Source organism: Pieris napi, chromosome 1, assembly GCF_905475465.1.
Source record: "Pieris napi chromosome 1, ilPieNapi1.2, whole genome shotgun sequence".
NCBI lineage: Eukaryota > Metazoa > Arthropoda > Insecta > Lepidoptera > Pieridae > Pieris > Pieris napi.
This window is the reverse complement of record NC_062234.1, coordinates 7099977-7123726: the sequence shown is the minus strand read 5'-3', so window position 1 is coordinate 7123726 and position 23750 is coordinate 7099977. Positions and strand designations below refer to the sequence as shown.

The following is a 23750-nucleotide window of genomic DNA, read 5'->3' as shown; positions in this document are numbered from 1 at the left end:
AAGTAGAAAAAAGGTTAGAAATTCACTGCAATAACAATTGCGCCAAAATTTAGCTAAATTATCCGGTTAATGAAAAAACGTTAACACAGCAAAACAGTCGCCTCTATGGTGCCTCTGATATCAATTTAATATCTAGCAAAAATAAATTAAAAACATTTGTTTTTGAAACATTGTTGTGTTTTTAAAACACATAATTTACTAACATTTTTAAAATCAATCAATATAATTTTCCGCGTAAATGCTCAAGACTGACATTGTTCCATAGAGGATCTATGACGTCACGTGCTACATTACGATTAGGCGTAAAATACGAAGCACAGATTCATAGAAAAAAATACCAAACTATTAAAAATATCTAACTCATTATAACTCTGAAAATATGCCATGCGAATTATCTTTAATCATAATTTCTATCTTGTTATTGCTTACGTAGGTCCGTAATTTCTTTTTGTTTAATAGTTAATTTATATTATTTGTTGTCATTACCTGCGAAGTTAGAATAATTATTATTATGATTCCAATTTTATATTTTGATTATTATTCCTTGATAAAGGTATATAATATTTCAGCCTCGCCAAATATGTGGTTCGGAAAATGCCCTGGCAGTTAAACCAGTGATTACCGCGCCAATGTCGATGGGAACATTCTAATAGCTCTCTGGGAAACGCCGCCGGTGGGCCATATTTCAATCTGTATTATCTGGCTGCTCTATCATCGTATGGCAGAAGTTGTATTAATTTTATACTGGACCTATCGCGAAATGATAGAAAGGAAGGACAATAAAAAGGCAGAATATGAAAATCCACCCCTATCACCTCGATGTTCGTCGTTCCACAACTGAGCATTTCTTAGGGGACTTTTTGCCGCGCACCTCCACTATGTGGAACTAACTGACCGTCCAGGTATTTGTGAACCAATTTGACTAAAGGCCCATCGAAATTGCAGTATTACACATTACGCATTTATTATTTTATACGGTAGCTATGCGACTGCTACCGACTGCGATTTATATAATGCATAATATTTAGCATTAACGAAATATATGTTTCCTAAATTATACAAAATAAAATACTTACGAGTCATAGATGTTCTTTCTAAAAGATCTGTTGTTAATTAATAACGCTAATAAATAAATACTGTTCGTAGTCATAATAAGTACAACGTCTTCATTCTGGACTATCTGAGCTTTGAGTTTTTGGCATTTCACAGACTACCTTTAACAGGAAAACAAAAAATATTCATAGTGCTTAAAATGACCTAACTCATTAATCACACATCATTTTAAATTATAACTCAATTCTCAACTCTATTTTTCTATATTGTCAATTATCCTACAGTTCCTACTATTCATGAAACGTTAAACATGCATGCCACAATTTTCGCAACACAAATAATTAACGAGTAGCCGGAATACATAATACAAATTAAGACAGGGCAAAGTTATTTCCATGGAATGGACATTAAAATACAACAAAGCTTTTGAAATTCTCCATGACTATATAATGACATTCATTATAACATAGAATTTATAAACACTTAAATATTCCAAAGACCCTATGCTACGGTAACTTATCTCTTTTAAAAAAAAGCTCCGAATTACGACGAGACAAATATTTCGGTCTGTTAAGGTTTTTGTAGCAATAATTACACCATGGTGCGGCATCATTATAAGGAGAATAGCATTTTATAAAGACGAAGAATGGCGAAGGTATGAGACGTGGAGATGCCTTCCTGTCGCATCGAATGAAGAATAAGATACGGGTGAGTGTGACCGTGCTCATTAAATTTATAAATATGACTGGGAACACTTAAAACTTGCCTATTATGTACCATACGACTTATATAATTCTCATTATTCCACTTAATATCGAACGAAAATCTTATTTATGTATAAAACCTTAATAGAAAAAAAACTTTAGAGGTGTCAAGGGACACCCGGATGGAACGAAATTCCTTTCGATTAATTTATATGTTAATTGGTATCATAACAGTATGATAGATTTTCTCGACACCAATCTTACGACGAAAAAAAAAAGCCAACATCACGAGGTGTTCCCAGGCGGTCACCCATCCAAGTACTGACCTCGCCCGACGTTGCTTAACTTCGGTGATCGAGAACCGGTGCTTGTAAATTGAAATAACAATAGCAAATAGCGAAAAAGTGTCGTGACAACTTTTCGTAAGAATTTTTTTCGTCTAGCCCCCTTTCACAACGCGCGATAAGGAACTTCGTTCCAATTAATTTTATTAATGTATTTAATGGTAAATATTACTCTACTAAAACCCTGAATTATAAAAAACGGAATGTGGAAGTATTAGATTTCATAAAAACTTTAATGTGTTAAGAAATCAAAATTAAAATGGACCTTTTTCTCCTCCAATCTCTATGGTTGTGATATGCACATTACGAAGTGTCCGTCAAATTGGCGAGTTTTCTTGTCGCGGTACAATACCATCGAACCCGATCACAGTGATTACTTGAATGCCTTATATTAACCGACATCCTCAAGTAATTGTAGCGATCGTAATGAGGGTTTTGAACCGAGTTCTATCGGATCAGAAAATAACGTAAAAACAATTAAATTAATAAATTACATTTTTTTAATAAAATTTGTTGCAGTTGCTATAAATTAGTTCTTTGAATTTGTGAAATAATTTTATTATACAAAGTTGTATCTTATTACAATTAATTAAAAACAGGCAATAACTCAAACATAAATAAAAAATAAAAAGAGCAGGTTCCACCGAGATTTGAACTCGGATCGCTGGATTCAGAGTCCAGAGTGCTAACCGTTACACCATGGAACCGTTGAAGAAAATTTCGAAAGTTAGTAATAGAATCTTCATAGGAGTGTTTCTTAAAATTTATTTTGTAAGTTATTTCATTGCATTATGCAAATTTTCTGATGCAATTTTAAGTAGAACAAAATTTTTGTAAGATCAAGTATGTATTTGGTTATATCGATAACGATGTATTCCCGTTAGGAGGTGACAGGGGTGACCATTTATAATAATTTTACCAATAACCCTGTTACGACGCATGTTATAATGATATTTAAGATTTATACACTGTAAAAATATTTCTTTTAACTATGGTATCGTGAATAAACTTTTATATTCTTGTATGTACTAGATTACTGCTATTTCTAGTACCTACTTATTTAAATACCTTATGTATAGCTAAATACTTGCAAAATGTAAAATCTTTATTCATGTCTCATCTCGTTAACCTATTTGTTACTCTTGTAATTTATTCAATGTACACAATTCGCAGTTCTTTTTGCAGTCAAGAATAAATTTGTAATTACAGCAGGCGTCCCCTGACAACTGACCCAGTAAAGTAACCAGCTATTCTAGACAAATTATGGTAGCTTGATAATTTCTAGTACACGAAAAGTACTTGTCGAGTCAGTGATACAGCTTGAACTAAAGATGGCTTCGGGCAATTTGCCAACGAAGCACCGCTATGCCGGCCCACATTACTTCTTGTCTCATTTAAATTAAATACTAGACCGTACATCGATTTATTAAATTTAAACTTAATGTCAAAGCTCTAAGACATGTATGGACTTAAATTCGTACGACTAACTTTTGTTTGGTTAGATTAATTTAAATTTCGTTACCTGATATTAATAGTAGTGTGTTATGGTGGAAAAGTGAAATACTAATATAAAACAATCAATACTCAATAGAAATTTAAGGGGATTTTTTATGTAAGGCTTTCTGTGCATAAACCCAAAGCGGCAATTTACATAACTTTTTAGGGCAACATTGTCTAGCTACAAGGACAATTAAAGTAATAGATCAGTAATGTTCATACTAAAATATATATACCAAAAATTATGTTGGGAGGGCAAAACTTACAAGCAGAAATCAATGACATCATTTAATCGAAGGATTTTTTTCTATTTTTTTTTAGAATTCAGTCATTACTAAGTTTTATTCCAATTTATTTCACATCTTTACATCATAAATATTCAGTTATAATACCACAAGAGCTTCAAAATTGAAATGCCCGATAATTTTGAAGCTCGTGTGGTATTCGGGGGATTATTTTTCCGACCCAAATGTCGGCCAATAGAATTGCACCATGAGACGAAATGTACAGTTAACAAATAAGAATTTCATAATGAATAAAACAACTACTTAATACTTTTCTTGAAGCAACGACCAGAGAAAATTTTCACAAAAAATTATCAGTATAATACCATGTAGGTTGTACCACGTGACGTCGAATGTTGCAATTCTATTGGCCGATATTTGGGTCGGAAAAATAATCATATGTAATACCACAAGAGCTTCAAAATTATCGGGTATTTCCCGATAGGTTCGTTGCAAACAATTAATATAGTCGTCATGACGACTATATTTGTTTGCAACGAACCTTGAGGGAAATACCAGATAATTTTGAAGCTCGAGTGGTATTCGGGGGATTATTTTTCCGACCCAAATGTCGGCCAATAGAATTGCACCATGAGACGAAATGTACAGTTAACAAATAAGAATTTCATAATGAATAAAACAACTACTTAATACTTTTCTTGAAGCAACGACCAGAGAAAATTTTCACAAAAAATTTTCAGTATAATTCCATGTAGGTTGTACCACGTGACGTCGAATGGTGCAATTCTATTGGCCGATATTTGGGTCGGAAAAATAATCTAATGTAAATAACATTTTGTAAATTTCATATTTTGGATACAAATCATGAAATCTTTAATAGGTCTGAAGATAACAATAAAACAAATTTTATAACAATAAAAGAGACTTTAATTGTCTTTGCTTATATTATACATGATATGACGTATCGCCGGGGTATAACAAAATCAGATTCGGCTGAAGGAATTAAGCCGTATTAAAAGAACTGTCAACGTAGAATTATACAACCTCTTCGATACTAAAATCATTTATTACTTCAGCTCCTTAGCCCCAAGTAATTATCGTAATCTCAGGTTACGTCTCGGCTCTATTTCAAGATGCACACTTGCCCTTGTAGCTAACTACTGGACGGCCTTGTGGGGTGCGCGAGCGCATGACCTCACGGTATCTAGTTGAGTGCTTCAAGATTAAACACCTAAGTTTCATCTATAACAGATGTATATGTACAATTTCTCCGCAAAACGAAATTCAAAGCTAGACATAGATAGTTTATCGTAAATAGGTACTACTACTGGTAAAAACAAAAAATTATCAATTTTGACAAGTGGCAACACTGTCTACAGAGCAGAGCTTTGTAGTCACTTGTGTAATTTTTTATAGAAGTCGATAAGGCTAAAAATGTCTATTTCATTATTGTTTTATAAATAAAATTAATCCCAATCAAGATTGGTCGATTCTACAAAAGATGTGTCAAGTTTCAAATACAAAATACTATTTTTGGTTCTTTAACTCGATAACAAATGACTTTATTACACAGAATATGCTAGGTTCGTTTCAGGTCGTGATCATGATGGGTAAATACGTAATTCTGTGGTAATACTCCTGAGTTCACGGTGCCGGACGCATTCGTCATGCTAACTTAAACACCATTTCATCCAAGAGATAATACAGCCGAATAACATAATTAATATTTAGTAAACGATGCCTTCAAATTCAATGTAATTATAAAAGAACACATCTTGGGCGTTTAAAATAATTAAGATGATCCGTGATTCACGAATGTCTACATGTTAATTATCTTCTCTCGTGTCGAGTGACTTGTACGCGATTTTTTGTAAATTTAAGCCCGTATAAAACCAATTTATAAGCATCTCAGTGTGTGGATGTAGGTAAAATTTTTGATTATTAAGAACTTCCTTTAATAATATTCCGTTAAACAAAATAAAGTAGATTTTTATTAGGTACATTTCCTATTCTCTGTGCTTTTAAAATTCTTATGACTTCAGAAGATCACACCCGACCTGAAGAACTATAATACTGTAGTGCCTTTTAAAATTTAATCTGCTATATTTTTCTATTTATATTTGTGTGAAAAACTGCTACACATATATCATACTAGCAGACCGGCCATGCGTTGCTGTGGCTAAGGTTTTTATTTTATTACATAGTAGCAAACTATTCAAGCGAAACGGTAGGAGAACACCAGTCATGGGGACCACCATACTTTTTTGGTGGTTATGTCATTAAATTGCACTATTGTAGCTTATGTGAAATGTTGGTACTTTCAACACAGCGCCATCTGTTAGAGTTGTGACTATCAAATAATAAACAAATATTTTGCAATAAAATAATATTGCGGGTTTAAATTGAGATGTAAGCTATCCTATCTTTTAAGTTGGATCTAACTACACACGGTGTGCAAATTTGATTGACATCGGTTTGGTAGTCCATAGCGGACAAACTACGTGACATGTAATTTATATATATTAAGATTAATTTAAATAGCCTTCTGTGGTTATTATAGTCAATCAATGTAACTACTGTACCTACACGACAGGAAGACTTTTTATAACAAAACCTTCAAGATTGTGAAACTGTATGACAGCACCACAAACAATGGTCAAACAATCTTTGTATAAATTACTTTATAAAATTCAGTAGGTACTATTTATTGAGATGCTACTGCGTCATGCTTGGTTGTTTTCTCTACAAAAACGACTCCACAGAATTATTGAAACGAAAAAATAGTTTCCTGCTCATGAAACATCAATGAATTAACGTGAAGTGTAGGAGGTATTCAAATAGCTAAGATTTAATAAAACCCAATTCAACATTATGCTTCATACGTATAAACGGTACATTAAGAAACGATATGGTTTTTATTTATAATTACTAGCAGACTCGCCCAAGCTTTGCTGTGGCTAAAGATTTTGTTATATTACATAGAAGTAAACTATTCAAGGGAAACGGTAGGAGAACACCAGTAATGGGGACCCATGGGGACCATGCTTTTTTGGTGGTTATGCCATTAAATTGTAGATTATGTGAAACGTTGGTACCTACTTTCAACACAGCGCCATCTGTTAGAATTGTGACTGACAAATAATAAACAAATAATTTACAATAAAATAATATTACGGGTATAAATGATGATGTAAGCTATCCTATCTTGTAAGTTAGTTCAAAATGCACACGGACTTCAACTTTGATTGAAATCTGTTAAGTAGTTTAGGAGTCCATAGCGGACAAACAACGTGACACGAAATTTATATATATTAAGATAGTACGACGTATGTAGGCGATACGACTAAGATAACTTTGTATTTAAATATTATGACAAAAAAATATATACGAACACCTGCACATCTCTAAGTATCTAATACATAATAACAAAAAATAACACGAACGTAACTAGAGGCTTTGAACCGAATCAAGGTTAATGGTTATGGAAGTTAGTTCAATAGGTTTGTAAGATATTCTTGCTTCCTGCCATTTTCTTTAAATGCATACTATACACAACTTATAGTTATCAAAGGTCTCATTTTTTTCAGATTTAAAGTAACAAAAGAAGCGTATTATTTAGGATCACCATCTCGTACGTTAAGCATGCCAAAAATATATTCCTATGAATTCTTCGACAAAAAAAATTCAAAACCTTCTAAGAATTCAAGATAGTGTCGTTTGCTAAAGCATTTGTTTTGTCTCTTTTAACTCAGACTACTACAACAGGAGTAAAACATTATTTTGTACTGTGGTTGGCATTTGATTATTATTGCTAATTATTTGGTAGATGACTTGGATATATTTTAACCGAACATGATGTAATTTTAATTTTCAATTTAAATTTGAAGATTCCTTTTTCTCATTATTATACCTTTTACCTAAGCAACAATTCTGGTTCACCATTACAGATTTTCCGTAAGCGTGGAATGCGTCATAAAGCTGTCAATCAAACCGTTGTATGCGAGATTGAAGATCACATTGATTACTTCTATATCACACATTCCAGACAATAGATTGCACGTGACTTAGCGTTTATGGTCTCATACTTATAACAGCAGATAACGACTCTACATGTCATCGGTTTGTACTTTATGTATTCTATAAAAAATGTCTGGAATGTTCTATAGAATCCATAATTTATTACAGGATCTACAGATTAAATATATATTATATATACTAACTGACCCGGCAAACGTCGTTTTGCCATGTATATATTATTTCTAGGAAACATTTTTGTTAGCTCAATATAAATAACTATCTTCTATAATAAAAAATAGGGGTTGATCTTAGAGCTGTGACAATTAAGGGTTATATGTATTTTTTGTATTATTACAATTATCTAAATAATAAAAATTTAGGGGTGGACCACCCTTAACATTTAGGGGTTTGAAAGATAGATAGTAGCTGATTCTCAGACTTACTGAATATGCATAAAAAATTTCATTAGAATCGGTCGAGCCGTTTCGGAGGAGTATGGGAACGAACATTGTGACACGAGAGTTTTGTATATTAGAAGATATATACAATAACAGTATAGATAAATTAGCATATTTAATGACATGCAAGTACAGTGCAACCTTAATATAACGTACCTCAATATAACGACTTCCTCGATTTAACAAATTTTTCGTAATCCCCTTGAATTGTCCATAAGAGTCAATATAAAATATACCTTTACATTGCGAACATTCTTTGCGTACAAACTCTTTATAACGAATTTTCAACTATCAAGAAAAAGTATTCATACCTCTAATTAACGAATTTTGCCAACCCAAAACCTTTATATAAAGTTTCCACCAATAATATAACTCTTAATCTTATAATGTGATTCATGTCTCGACATGTTTCGACACGCTTTTGTTTGTAAAGTAATCACTAATCATTGTTGTTTTGATGGAAAGTAATGTAAACACCTCTGCTCGTCACTATTGTTAAAGATTTAAGTTAAAATGGCTCAGAAACGTAAAAGGTGTTCTAAAAAACTATTCTTTTACCTCTTTATAACGAATTTTAGACCAATCTAACCTCAACATAACAAACCTCAGTTCAACGAATTACTTGATATTACGAATATTTTCTTGTTCCCCTCCGATTTGTTATATCGAGGTTGCACTGTATATAATTTTGAATGGATGGATGGATACAGTAGCGTATGTATCGCATAGACTTGTACTTATGAATTAAATGCTAAATTTTACAAAACAGCAACAACAAAACAAATGTCATGAATATCGGAGCATGATATTCGAATGCAACGTCCGCATGGCTGGTCTTAGAGTTAGGAGTGTGTCGAGTAACGGTACAACCGTCACTCGTCACGGGCTACGCAGTCGCACGATACACGATACGCCTCACCGACAAAGTTACGCCTCGACATTGATTGAGCTTGTATTTTTTATCTAAAATATATTTTTCTTTATAAAAAATTTCCTTTGCGTCATTGATCATACAAATCTGGTTAATCAATCTGTTACTATCGAAGGTCGACAGAATAATGCTCAATGGTGTATTGAACCATGAACGCAATAGCATGATCTTTATGATATCTGTTTGTGTTTTTAATTAGAATATCCAACCATAATGTTGAATAGTTTCGTGTGGCAGAGAGGCTCATATCAAGATGTATAGAATTGGGGGCCTCATAGCCTAGCGGTCTTATTAAGTGGCAGCTAGGTGAGGGGTACCGGGTTCGATTCTCGGTTCGAGGGCAAGTTTAATTTAATTTAAATTTGTTCTCGGCCTTTGGGAGGGTTGTGCGGTACCGGGCGAGTGCCTAAACCGTACATGGAGGACATGGTCGAATTTCTAAGGCAAAAAGCACGAATTATAAAAAACTCATACTTGACGCTGGCTAATGCACAAACCGTGCCAGAGCCTAGATAGAAATGATTCCATTCATAAAGAAATAGGCAGATTTGCTTTGTAAGTAACGGTAACCCAACAACCTATCAAGAAGTAAAAGAAGGTTAAAAAATACATGCGGTGCGTATTTAATGATTTTATATGATTTTAGCAAAAATGTAAAATTATGTAAGATAAATTCAAATAGAACTTTCAGGACTTATATGATAGAATACTAACCGTAAATTATTCTAGTTTACATAATCGATGTGGTATTTCGTCGTACTCATTAAGAATTCAATTATATTTTTTCCAATTATTATGCTAATTCATTGCGCGTATGTCTATAAATGACCGATGTTATTCCAGTGTTAATTAATATAAGAACGCAATATGTACGTCTGAATAGTTAAACTTCGTCTCTGAGATAACATATAAATATTTATTCTTACGAAATTCACTATCATTGTTTTCAAGAAAATTATTTAGACTTTATCTTAATCCAAAATTACTTTAAATTTAAAATAAGGTCAAATGTCTAACAGGAATTTATAGATGGTCCTACACGGCATATCATCAATAAAACAAGCATTATAATGAAAGTTATGGGCTGACCTTGGTCCGACTAATTTGAATTCCAAGTTTCCATTTTGGTCCAAACCAGGTTACTAAGTTATCTTAGGCTATTTTATTTCGATATTTTTTTAAAGTTATAATAATTATTACATGATATCCAATATTACTCCAATGCATTTGCACTCTTATTGATTTCTAAATATAAGAGAAAGTGTGTAAATTTTTAAGAACACGGTTAGGTTAAAACCTAAGTCGTTTCTCGAACTAAAAATTCTACGTGTCTTTATATATTATGTTATACAGTCCGTCTTGTCTACATGATTAGACATCCATACTTTCCTTGATAAACCAGTCACGTTATTAAAGCAATGCTTTAGTATAAAGGTTATTTAAATATTTATTGGAAAGCTCAGACCCGGCGAGCTTTAAAGCTTGTTCGATATCGGCAGGTTTAATTTGTGACCCTTCATGATCAAAGATTTATTACTCACAGATGAATGATGGGACACGAAAATATGATTTAAGCTAATTATTAAATATCCTTTGACGTAGTGCCGATGTGTCATATATATGTAACTTCAATTACACTTCAATCAAATAAAAAAACTTAGCTAATATAATTTCAAATAATGAGATACATAAATAAATTTGACGATTCTTTTTATAAACATTTCTCAATTCCCTTTTGAAAAATGATAATAAAAAGTGGAATAATTAATGTAGAAAATTCTCATCTGTTACAAAGTTCGATTATTTATAAAACAATATCAAACTATTATTTTAAACTGGTAATTCCTTTGTATTGTAAATTGCACGTGCAGTGCTAAGGGCGGGCATTGTAAATAAATAATTAAATGGATTACCCTATTATTACTGCAGATTATAAACATTTTATGATTATAGTTTTTATATGAAACTTTTCGTAGGATTTAAGAATGTAGTATAAACTAAATATAAAGTTATTTAACGATACTCAATTATTAAAATTGCTTGAAAATAAATAAGACATTTTTCATCCATGATTTGATTGATTCAATTATCAAATTTTTTGCTAATGGTGTTTGAAAAAGTGTCTTTGGTGTGTTGCCAAAGAGTAATTAGCAACTTTGGTCTAGGGGCGTACGATCAATGAACTCAGTAAGGTCAAAACCCTCAGTACGAGAACTCATACTTTTATTTCTTCTTATTCATTTCATTTCTGAAGTTTACGAGCGCCTCAATCGCAGTTTCGTCCCTACTTCGAACATCGTTTGTATTTTATAGTGGTCGCGCCCATTTGTCTCAGTTCAATAGTAATATTGATGTCACTTTTACAGAGTATTCCAACTAAAAGCGGATAAACTATTCATTCATAAATTTGATGTCTTAAAAAAATACATTTTAATTTTATCACCGGTATATTGCCAGTTTATGTTTAGTGAACATTTTAATGAATATATTCAGATTAATGCCGAAGAAAGTTACTTCAAACACATTCAATATTTTACTTCCCAAAGTAGGTTGAGACGAAGCTTTCGAGAGCAATCAAATTTATTTATATAAAATAAGTCGCAATAACATTCGGCTGTAACAAAACTAAGGCACTTTCATTTGTTATTTATGAAATAAATAGACAATACCACGAAGAGATTTTGTTGTTTCCAACTGAGAGAAAGGCAGGGCCCACTGACACACTTTGGCCATCACTTTCCTTGAGACATTGGCAATGCCGTAAGCAAATGTTTGTCCCATTATGCAGTTCTACTATGTACAATAAGCGCATCAGTTGTCCAACTCTAATTTAATTAGTGTAATTTTTTTTAATTTTGTAAAATTTTTTGAAGGACAAAAATGTATCTTCATTTAGTTTTAATCATGTGTCTTTGTTGATTGCCACTTATATATAAGAGAAAGTAAGCTTTGTGTTGTAGGTAGTAATGTACAAAGTATATGAATGAAAATTCGGATAGGGATATATTCACTATATTGATACGAATAAAATAACAGTTGTAGAAACATGATACGCCTTGCTCTATTGAAGAGTTCCAACATAAAAACAAACTAAAATAGCTAACAGTAAGTTTCGAGTCCAAACGAGTGACCCATAAATTACGGTTTCAGTAGAATTTATTATACAAATATTTAATTTTCCTATCATATTTCGAATATCCCTGATTTCACGACTTAATTCTTACGTCACGAAACGAAGGAGCACGGGTGTAATTACGATTAGTCCTGGCCTTAACACAACAAGTGTACAACCTCAATCGATTGGCATGTCGCGTTCGTTGGTTGAAACCTGCTTCTCCACGGTCGGTTGTTGCACTGCGGACCATCAACCAAGAGCAAGGCGATCCACTCGAGAACAACGTAACACAGCATTATGATTACAACAACATTTGTTTTTTTACATATTTTATCCTTTACGGCCTCATACTTTAACTAGGAGAATTACGACTTTTGGCTTGCAAACCGGTCATTTTAAAAATAGGAGCGTCTTCGCTCGCGTTTAGTACTTTAGACCATTGGATGAATTCTTAAGCTGTTTTATTAAAACACTAGCGGCCAAACCCAATGACCATTTATTTTTTAAACATTTGTGTAGATATTGATATGTTCTTTAATATTGTGGAACATTTTTTTGTTCTATCATCAATAGTTTTCGCAGCGCATGCGATGAAAGATATTTTATAGGCTTTTTTTTTACACATTGTGTACCATTATTGTAGTTTAGTGGGAATCCTATTTTTTTCTTGCAATTAAAATAGCTTATATAATTCAGTGATAATGTAGCATTCAAATGTTGAAAGAATTTTAAAAATCTATATATAAGTATAGATTTTAAATTTCTTATAAATGGTTTTAAATAGTATTTTAATGTGAATAGACTCTTTTTAATGTTATTTAGGAATATTTATTTCGCATAAAGAGTTAATTAAATAAGAATATAGTTATACTTAAGAGGTTGTATGTACAATAATTTATTTTCGCATACGATATACCATTTTTATAATTGTTGTGAAAAGAAATTTCTGTCGTTATTATTTATTAATAAAACCAAGTCCGGAGGTCGGGTCCATACATTATCCCTCTAAGCGAAGCTCACTTTAAATTATAAGATGTCCCTCTAACAAGATAATATTTAAGTGCTGTCTCACGTTCGCTAACATAATTTTCCTTTTCAACAGTTTATTAAGATAATATTTTTTTATTAGTTCTATAATAAAACCATTCTCTATTGTGTGTGCTGTACCTGTATCTTGGTTGACAATTATATATATAATTTTTTTTTTTTTAATTGGTTTTCTTTTTTAATTGAGTACTTACGAATACATACATACATCGTACACTTAGTGAATAATTAAGGTTGAAGTAAAAGCATTTTAAAGTTTTCCGCGAACTAAATGGTTATTCGTATGATAATTTCTTAATTTAGCATTAATTAGATTTGTAACAAATTAGCTTCGGGCCTTCGCTTAATATGTGGAGCTATTGAACACCAATATTCTTTTTAGGGCGACCTTAGATGTGCCGGAAATATGCACTAACATTTAATTGATATTACACAGAATGTTTTTGTGTTATATTGTTGTGTGTTTTTGTGTGTTGATGACATAGCAATGAGTTGACCTACATCTCCTCTCCTTATAAAAAAAAGGTTTGACAAAAGTGTTTTTTTATCTGTTTATTTAAACTCTTCCTGCAGACACAACTCGTAACTACAATATTGAGTTATGATACCATATAATTGCAAGTTTGAGATGTTTATACTGGATTTGCACGTCATTGAGCTCAACATAGTTTTTACAGAGTAACCCAGCTAAGCTTTGAACATGTGTGTAATCTGTTTTTAAGTACTGTTTGCAAACTACCATTTAATTGATTTTATATAGGCATAAACAAGAATTGTTCTTCAATAGCTCAGTGTATCATAAAAATAAATAACTCGTTAGAAACCGGAATGTCATTATCATACCAATGACGTTCAAACCAGTATACGACAAATAATATTAAGCTCGACAATTGATTAACTGTATTTTATAAAATCCAGCAAAACCAGTTCATAAATAGAACCGTTCGAAAAGAATTTAAATGAAAATGTAGATTTAGCTGACAAGAATTGTGGTTCGTGAAAAAACCGTTAGTTGACACTTGACCGCACTAATATGCATCGACTGGGCAAAGAAATTTATAATTTTAACCGTACTTGTGATTCTAAAGCGTTACCCACGTTTGCATAAATTAATGTCGTAGATTATTTCAGTTTAAGAAGATATAAGAACGAATTTTATCGGTTTATTGAGTCTCAGGAAAGTGAACTTTGAAGTACAAAAAACCATTAAAACGTGCCTTGTCTCCTCCACGCATTTTTACCATCTAAACCACTTGATTATAAAAAGAAACTATTGTACCCATTTTTCTTAATTTAATAGGAACATATTATGAAAGAAAGAAAAATGTTGTCACCAGCACAGATTTTTAGTTAGAGCATATAGTAATTGGAGTGACAGCTATGAGTATAATATTGTACCTAGTCTTCATAATATTATATTTGATTTGGTTGGCAAAAGATATCTTTATTCATTTAATACAACTATCTTAACTGTTAATTACTATTGCGATTATTGTGTACCTAAATAAGAATCAATTATCTTGGAAAAAACATTAAAAAAGTAAAATTAAGGCACATGCACAATTAATTTAAGATATAAGTCATTCTACAGATGTCAATATATAAAATAAATGTGTAAAAAAATGCAAAGAAACAAGAAAATAGGGTCCACAAATGTTTACTACTTTATGCCGTAAATTACAATTGAACACACGGTTGTTTTGTGTCGTGGTTCAAGTACTGTGTTAATTATGAAAACAGGCGGAAGATAATTCTTTGCATTTTCATCTTTATTCATTACCAGCATCACGGGCAGTCTTCCTGGGTTTTTCACTATGGATTGAAGCGAAGATAGTCGCGTGCGCTTAACGCTTAGTGCGTCTGACGCATTAAATTACATCATTATTGTCCATATGAATTCGTTTCAGTCAATGATTTTTAATTAATTCTTAACAGTATCCACTTGATTATAACTGTTGTTCTAGAGTGTGTTTTGTGCATCCGAGGAGAAATTATGTTTGTAACTGATATGTACCTACCAATTAACAATAATGGGAAACATATTATCGGCCTTCCTCAAATTTTCAACTGCTTACTTTAATCACCTTCTCAGCTTATGATAGGACTCTGATTGAACATGTGAAATACCTATATCCTTGGGTATTTTTCTATCACAAGAGTTGTTTATTTATAGATACACACCGCTCACTAATGGGCCTGGAACCTGGGCCCTTAGCAAGAAAAACGAACTTGCCTCCTTATTTTCGAACGGAAGATTCTTCGAAGAATTTATGGGCCTGTTTGCGATGACGGTGTTTGGCTTATTCGCTACAATGAAGAACGAAATTGAAAACCTGGTAGTGGTAACTGAGACTGCCTTGGTGGGATGGAGTAATCAAGGACCTTGAAAGATAGAGTTCGAAGTTGGATGAAAGAAGCACGAAATTGCGATGGCAAAATATACTTGAGCAGGCCCACAAGGGGCTCAATAGCCTCCCCATCATATATGATGATAATGATGCTTTATATATCAAGTGGTAACATCTATAATGATAACTTTTAATGTTTGATAAATGGACAGAGATACACATTTCACGGTAGTATATAATTGTGTAACGGTCAAGCGAACCTGAACGATTCCTCGCACTAATTTGAAATTCAAACCATCCATAACATAATTATGAAATTGTAGCAATTTCACAGATCTCAATCGATTACCAAGGTCAATGACCTAGACATAGCTTTAAATACCAATTGACCAAACTAAATTGATAGATCAACGTTGGCATCGGTACAAAAGATAAAATAAATTCTTTAAGTAATTTTTAATTTTATCCTACACCGTCTAGACAAAAGTTGGTTAGTTATATTATGAAGCGTCCGGCGTAATTAAAAGAAAATACATAAAACGAGTTAAGATATTTTTGATAAGCAAAATATTATGATTTCATTCATGTTCGTTCGAATGCCGTTGGCATCTAACGGTACCCTCCCACTGGTCGCCCTTAGGTCGCTCTAAGCCCAGATTATAACTTTGTGAAATAACTTATAAGTACTCGGACCAAAAGTTTGTTACTAAACCTATTAAATACGTCACCTTTACGGTATACCCTTGTCACTGTAAATTATTGACCACTATCTAAAGTTCTACTTAGCAGGAACGCAAGAAAAAAATATTGCCAAAACTCATGGATAGTCATGGCCTACATAACCTTATAATATTATGATAAAACCAGCGAATAAAATAAATATGTTTATATGAGTAATATTTACGCAATATGTAGATATTTTATTAAACAAAAATTGCATCTTGAAATTCGAAAACCCAAAGATAAAATCTAAATAAAAGATTCAAAAACCTGGGTAACTTGAATTGCCTGAGAGCAGTATATCAGGGCCAAATAATCAGAGCGACTCAAAATTTGTAATTTAATTATTTCGTAAATAAAACTTACCTGTGGGCGTAGTGTTGTGTGTCGGGAGTAATAATCATGTTGATAAAAGTTGGTCGGTGATAGCGGTGGCCGATATTTTTTATGGCCATAGCTTAAAGTGTCCATAGTATGCATTTTTTCTGATGCACTTTTTAGTTTATCATGTGTAGCACATGTACGAATACTTCACGTCACATATTTATCTGAAACAAGGAATGGATTGTTAATTTTAGTAACCTCTTAGACATTAACTTTATCGACTATTGAAACGGTTAATTTGGTATCTTTGAGGTAGTCTAGTTATTAGCCGAATTAAAAGAAGATGTATGCATTAATATAGATGCCTATGCCTGTTTGTAGTAATAATAATATGTAATAAAAGCCCTTTATTCACTGACATTTTTAACTTACATGCTATTCTTATAAAACAGTAGTATTCTTAAATCTAATTTACGTAGCAAAAATAATAAATTTATTAGCAACCACTTTGGTCAGGTTGTCTGTCGACATAGGCCTCCCCCAATTGTTTTTACGTCTCTCTATCCTTGGCAGACCTTCTCCATCCTTTTGACAGATCGTCCTCCCTTTTAATTTGACCTCCTCGTTTCCTTTTCCCGTTCCTCGGATACGACTCTATTACACCCTTAGTCCATTTTTCTTTGTTAGTCCTCATTATATGTCCAATCCAGTTCCATTTAAGCTTTCTTATTTTTTGTAGGACGTCACTGACGTTTGTTTTTTTTCTTATTTTTGAAGCTGTCCATCGATCCGGTAGTCTTATATTATATTAAGCATGCTCCTTTCCATTCTGCATTGACAAACTACTAGCTTTTGATTGTTTTTGCTCGTCGTCAGCCACATCCATAAGTACGACATAGTAATATACAAGTGTTATATAATTTGGTTTTTATTGCCATGGGAATTGTTTTCATTTTAACTATGTCTTTTCGAGACCAGTACCGTTTCCAAGTGTTGAATATTCTTCTATCTATTTCATTAGAATACTGGTATTTTATTGAAATAAGCTGTCCTAATTATACACATTCATCTACATATTAATTTCTTGTCCTATTACTATATTTTCTTTTATTGCATTCGTCATTACTTTAGTCTTCGTTGGGTTCATTGATAAACCTGCTTTCCTGCTTTCATCATCTAATTATTGTAACATAGTTTGTAGTATGCTTGGTTTATCAGCGAAAACTACTATAGAACCCATGAATCCATTCTTAGATTCTACTTTCATTGCGTTATTTGTTTCGTAGACATTACTTCTAACTGTAACAAAAACTTATCCGGCCACGCTATGTAAAAATCATAAGTGTGTTTAACGCCATGTTGTAACTGTTTTTGATTGCTGCAGAAAGTAGTAGGCATGGTTTAATAATATGATGCAAATAGGTGTATAGGATTATAATAATACGCATGAACTCGTTTCCTTAGGAATCTTGCCTGGGATCATCTAATTAGGTGTCATTGCCCGTTCCGTCTGCCTTTCAATATTGGTATCGATGGGGTTAAAATTATGATATTTCATGGTGGTTGGTACTTAGAAACTTCATTATGATTGGTTAAGATTTCGTTTGTTTCGTGATACAAAAAATCGTTATTAACATATTTCTATACAAAGGGACACGATAATGATTACCAATATGTGGTCTAAGTGAGCGTGGAAGGTATAGACACGTTCAAAAGACATTCTTCCTTCTGAACGACACATAAACTAACAGCCCAGAAGCATAGATAGAGAAGCATTCGTCAAAGAAAAGACTTCTTCTAGCGTTTCAATGTATAATATATACCGTATAACCGTATTTTGGTCTAAATTATTGCTATTATGGGGTCTAATTGATGTTATTGGCATTTAAACTCTAATCTTTATCTAAATAAAGACTGCGTTCTATTATATAGCTAAGACTCGTCTTCTATATTTAATATTGTATGAATAAGCGTGCCAATCCCAGTTTTATTATTAATAGCATAGCAGGAAGGCATCTCTACTATCGTAATTGGATCTTAATTCGCATATAAAATAAAAAATATTGTAATTATGCTCAATCAGATATGTTTACCAAGGAGTACACAATAGTTACGTAACTTGTTTTTGGGTGTCGATAATTTTTACTGAAAGTATCCCTAGGTGAAATAAGAATGTATTTTCATGTTAATTCATCTTGTACTAAGTTTATTAGGAAAGGTAAAAAAAATAGTTACGTATTTTCCTATATTAATCTATGTTTCATTCAACATTTCAAGACTAGTTTTAAGTTCAAGTTCCAGTCTAAATCGTAGGTCTAAGCGCTATTACTCCAACGGATCGAGACTGACTGATTTCAAAATTCATAAAAATGGCTTCATAACACTTACCTACATAACGCTAACAAATTTACTAATCCATAAAAATGTAAACCAAAATGTGAATTCGTTAAGAAAACTCCAAATCTTTTTAAAGTTGTTCGAATCCGAATGTTTAAAGGCCCTATTGATAATAAACACAGTTATCACGTACGTTGCTTAAGCAGAGCGGAACCTTGTCCGTCGACTTGACTCAGCCCGCATCGTGGGAATCACTGCTTTATCAATGAACCTTCGCTTCAGCAAATTAAAATTACTATTGATATGTAATTAACTGATCAATCAGCTGCGTCATTGTTCAATGAATAATTAGAACACGGTTTTAACTAAAAGTCTACATATTGTTATAATACCTTGTAAACAATATTGCAGCGAATTGTCAATTATCGTGAACGGACTGAACGTTTAACGATATTTTAACTAACGTTTAACGATTTCACCATAAGAGATCCACACAAATAATTAAATTCCAATATAACACACTAATTTATTTTCTTGTAATTCTAGCTCAACCAATACAAGGCAGTCGCAGAAGGATGAAATTAAAAACAAAATTGAACAAATACTACAGTCGGGGTAAACAAAATGCTTGAGAGTTCAATGTTTCTCAACGTTTGCAGGGTCTCTTGATATCTCAAAGTCACCTTGTACTTGCTTATCTTCAATGAGTTATTGCATTACTTTATAGTTTGCATTTATACATCATGTATATGTCGCAGCCAACTAGCTTAATTAGCCGTTCAATTAACAGCCTAGCCTTTTAACTAAACGGCGCCCATTAACCAGCGGCCTGAAAGATGTTCAGCCAGTCAATCAAACAGCTAGGCAAATGACTTGGATCGATGTTGTTTCATTACTTGCCTAGCCTGTTGACTGTTAATTTAAATTTAATTCCACTATTTGCCACTCTCAAACTCGAAATGAAACTCTTTAAACTGTCAATATGGCGTCGACGAACCACAACTTTGATGGTGTTTTCAAAAGTTTCATGAAAAACAACAAGTACAATGAAAGAGTGTAGTGACAATAATAATGTGAATTTGACTAAGCAATTTAATTTTAAAAGAAATATTTTTTATATCATTGTTTCATCTTTTTTATTTCTGGCAAATAATGACTCTATCGTACGAATGGCCTAAGCATTATGCACATGCCAGCCAGTTTATTAAATGTTGTAAGCTAGTTGGCTGCGACATATACATTGTATACATACTACAGTACAGTTGTAAGGTGCAAACTTATTAAGCTGCTGTTAAATCCTTCACTTATTCACTTAGATTGTAACAAGAAATAAATGACGCTGTGAAACTACCTCAAATTGTTCCATCCATCTCTAAATAAGACTTATAAAATGCAGATAGAGGTATGTGAGTGAAGGAATAAGTGTAAAGTTACGTAACACTTTGGGGTGTGTGTTCATTGAAACAGTTTCTATAAGATACCATGTGCAGTATAAGTCGAAGTTTTCGCGCCGTGATCGCAAGCTATCATACTGTATTAAAACCAAGCGTTGGAATAACGTCTTTGAGATGGTAATTAACATATACTGTTATAATGTCAAAGAATACAATATATTTTCTATAATTGTTATTATTTTGAGATTCAGGTACCCAAGTAGCACATTATGTAGGTGAAGTAACGCGAAACTACGGAATTCGAACGTTACGGTATTCAACACGTGCAACGCTTAACATAATGTTTAAATAAAACTACATATATTTATAGCATGAACAACGAATATATATATAATAGATTAATCCGATGATAAGAGGACTGACTACAAATAATTATATACTGTGAAATTGGTCTATATAAGTCATTTTTAATAAAAAATAAGATTCCAAACCTTTAATGTTGTTGAATATTAATAATCGACTATATTACAACATTATTTTCGTTATTATATTTTAAATACATATGTTAAACAAAATAATTTTCTTTGCATAGTAGGAGACCTTAAATTAAATTTACTTTTGACAGCAAACCATTCACATTATCAGAGGTGGGACACGGCACTTAATAAAAGGTGTCAGAGGGAAGTGAAACACTGGCAAAAACGATTTATTTCATTAACCCATATCAAATATTTAAAATCTGTAAAATTATTTGTATTTAAAACGTAATAACGTTCTTGTTTTGATTCTCTTTTTTAGAGGTTTCAGCCCTGCGCTTCTGTAACTCACTTCACAACTAATAAACAATAAAGTACAAGCTCCTTTCAGAATGCCAAATCATAAAATGACTGCTTCACGACTGATTTGAGAGAGACCGCCGATGCGAAAACCGCTGTGTGAGTTCGTGAAGTGAGTTACAGAATCGCAGGGCAGTACGCACTCGTAAAATTTTCAGATTAAAAAAAGAGTCTGTATTTATATGTCGTGATTGAAATACAAAGTAAATAATAACCATGACCAGTGATAAACTAGCCAACTTACTTTAGAAAAAACCGTTTTAAATACTAAAAACAGTTGTAAACTTTAAAAAAATATGAACAGCATTAATATAACGGTACATCTATGAAATTGTTCTCGTTAGGGAAAGACCGTATTAAATATTTGTTCAAATGTGTCCCACATTGTAAACCTTTCCAAATATCGCATGATTCCTTGAGCATACTGAGGTTTACCAACTAACCTGACTATAACATAAAATTCGATTTTTTTGAGCCGGTGACAACACGTCTAAATAGTACAAATCATAACAGTGTACTTATTTAATAATTACTTTTTCTTTTAATTACATTTCCTAAAACTTTTTCTTTAAGTCTGAAATGGAATCATAAAGTTATAATTAGCTAAATTTTCACAGTGACACCGCTCGGAGTAAACACACTTATATTGTTTCATTTTCGAATCTTAAGATAATTAACGTTTAGGATTTTCAAGAATAAAAATTGTGTGCAAATTATGCTTGTGTTAAGTTGATTAAACTTAAAATGTACGAAATAAATGTAATTATTATTGGAAGATAAGTGCAAGCGTGTTAAGGTAAGTAAGTTATAAACGCTTTATCTTTACTAGATATTAATTTAATAGCCAATGCGGATCCCATATCTTTTGAGTCCCTACGACACAAACTCAAACTCAAAACATCTTTATTCATGTAGGTAAAAAAGTACACTTATGAATTGTCAAGTTAAATTAATTGTAAATTTACATTTAGTACCAGGGTGTAGAGCGGGTAAGAAGAACTGGCAAGAAACTTTCCGCCACTATTTTTAATCGCCAAGTATTGTCATACAAATTGTTTGAACTGGAGCAAATCAATCCCAACTTTGGTTTTGGATTCGAATTGACCATGATCATGTCTCATCCCCTTTTCTCTTTCTGTTTTTATATTCGAGGTGACTATGTATTGGCGCGTACTGTATTGAAAGTAGCAGGGTGATGTGTGGTACAAACCAAACCTGACTGACTGCTACTTGTGCGTCTGATAAGCAATATCCACTTAAACCAGCTAGGAATCAACGGATACAAGCTTTACTTTCATCTAAGATGGAAGTAAAGTCTGTATTAGTAGACTTTTAAAGAACTTTGCCTCTAATTCTCCTGTTCTTCAGTTGCAGTCTTCATTTCTGAAGGAATCACGGAATCGGTCTCGAAGTCTGGTGAAATAAAACTCGTTGGTAACAAAGTGTTAAAGACGACTCTTTACCTGTAACAGCCTTAGAATGGACCCCTAAGCTGTCCAGGGTTCAAGTTTGTCTAAGCATCCACCTCCAACAAAATTCCAGAGTATCTATTTTTCTCCTTTTAGATGTTCATATTGTCCAGCATTCAGCGCTATAAAGAAAAATCGAAAATACCAGAGTCTCAACCAATTTCATCTTTGTTTTTAAGGAAATGTCATAAATAATAGTTAATTATATTTTTAGTAACTATATTCTGATGTAGTATGTTATCAAGTGTATTAAACAAACTATCCGACCCATGTACCGCAATAATTTCATAGCAAATAATTAAAATATTTAATCATCATTTTTGGGACTTCACACTTTCCCAAATACTTCCTATATAATATAAAATTGCAGGTTTAAAATTAAAGGCTTAAGCTTGCATGACATTTATCCAACGACGTTAAATAACGTTTCACGTGAACTTAATGAGAGTTGCAAAGTAAACGTTATTCTTTACGTGCATGACACGATAACTGTTCTCTTCTATAACGACAATAGGCTAATGTGACGTCACTCAAAGTACTGGAACGGTGAATGAATAAGCAACAGTCTGGAACATATGAAGACGAGTTATGCCTTCAAGGTATTGTTGTAAAATTATTACCACAAGTGAAATAGTTCTTGAGTTTTTTAGACGTTTATTTAAGACTACAGATTTCAAACTAATATGTACAATGCATGTTAAAAGTTAAGAAAAATTGGTATACCAAATAAATACACATATTAATCGATTATAATAAAAATAAACTTGTTTGGTGTTGCCATTTTGTTCCTGTAAGCGATTGCATATATAAGAACTTTTCATCAAATTTACCGTAGGTGTAATTAATTTTTTGGTGAATTAAGTTAATAACCAAATTAGTTTTTTTTACATAACAATATTTATAATTAGACA

The 23750-nt window shown here is 32.4% G+C and overlaps 1 protein-coding gene and 1 non-coding gene across 3 annotated transcripts in view; both read right to left on the bottom strand.

Annotated features, from left to right (window-relative positions):
• Positions 1-23750, bottom strand: part of LOC125050566 — a 36557-nt gene that overhangs the window by 11007 nt on the left and 1800 nt on the right. For both annotated transcript variants that reach the window (XM_047650495.1, XM_047650503.1), the window contains exon 2: positions 16846-17027. In XM_047650495.1, the coding sequence (XP_047506451.1) occupies positions 16846-16959 (114 nt within the window). In that variant the 5' untranslated portion in view covers positions 16960-17027. The remainder of the gene's footprint in view (positions 1-16845; positions 17028-23750) is intronic.
• Positions 2737-2808, bottom strand: Trnaq-cug. The gene has a single exon. It is a non-coding gene; the product is annotated as a tRNA-Gln (tRNA).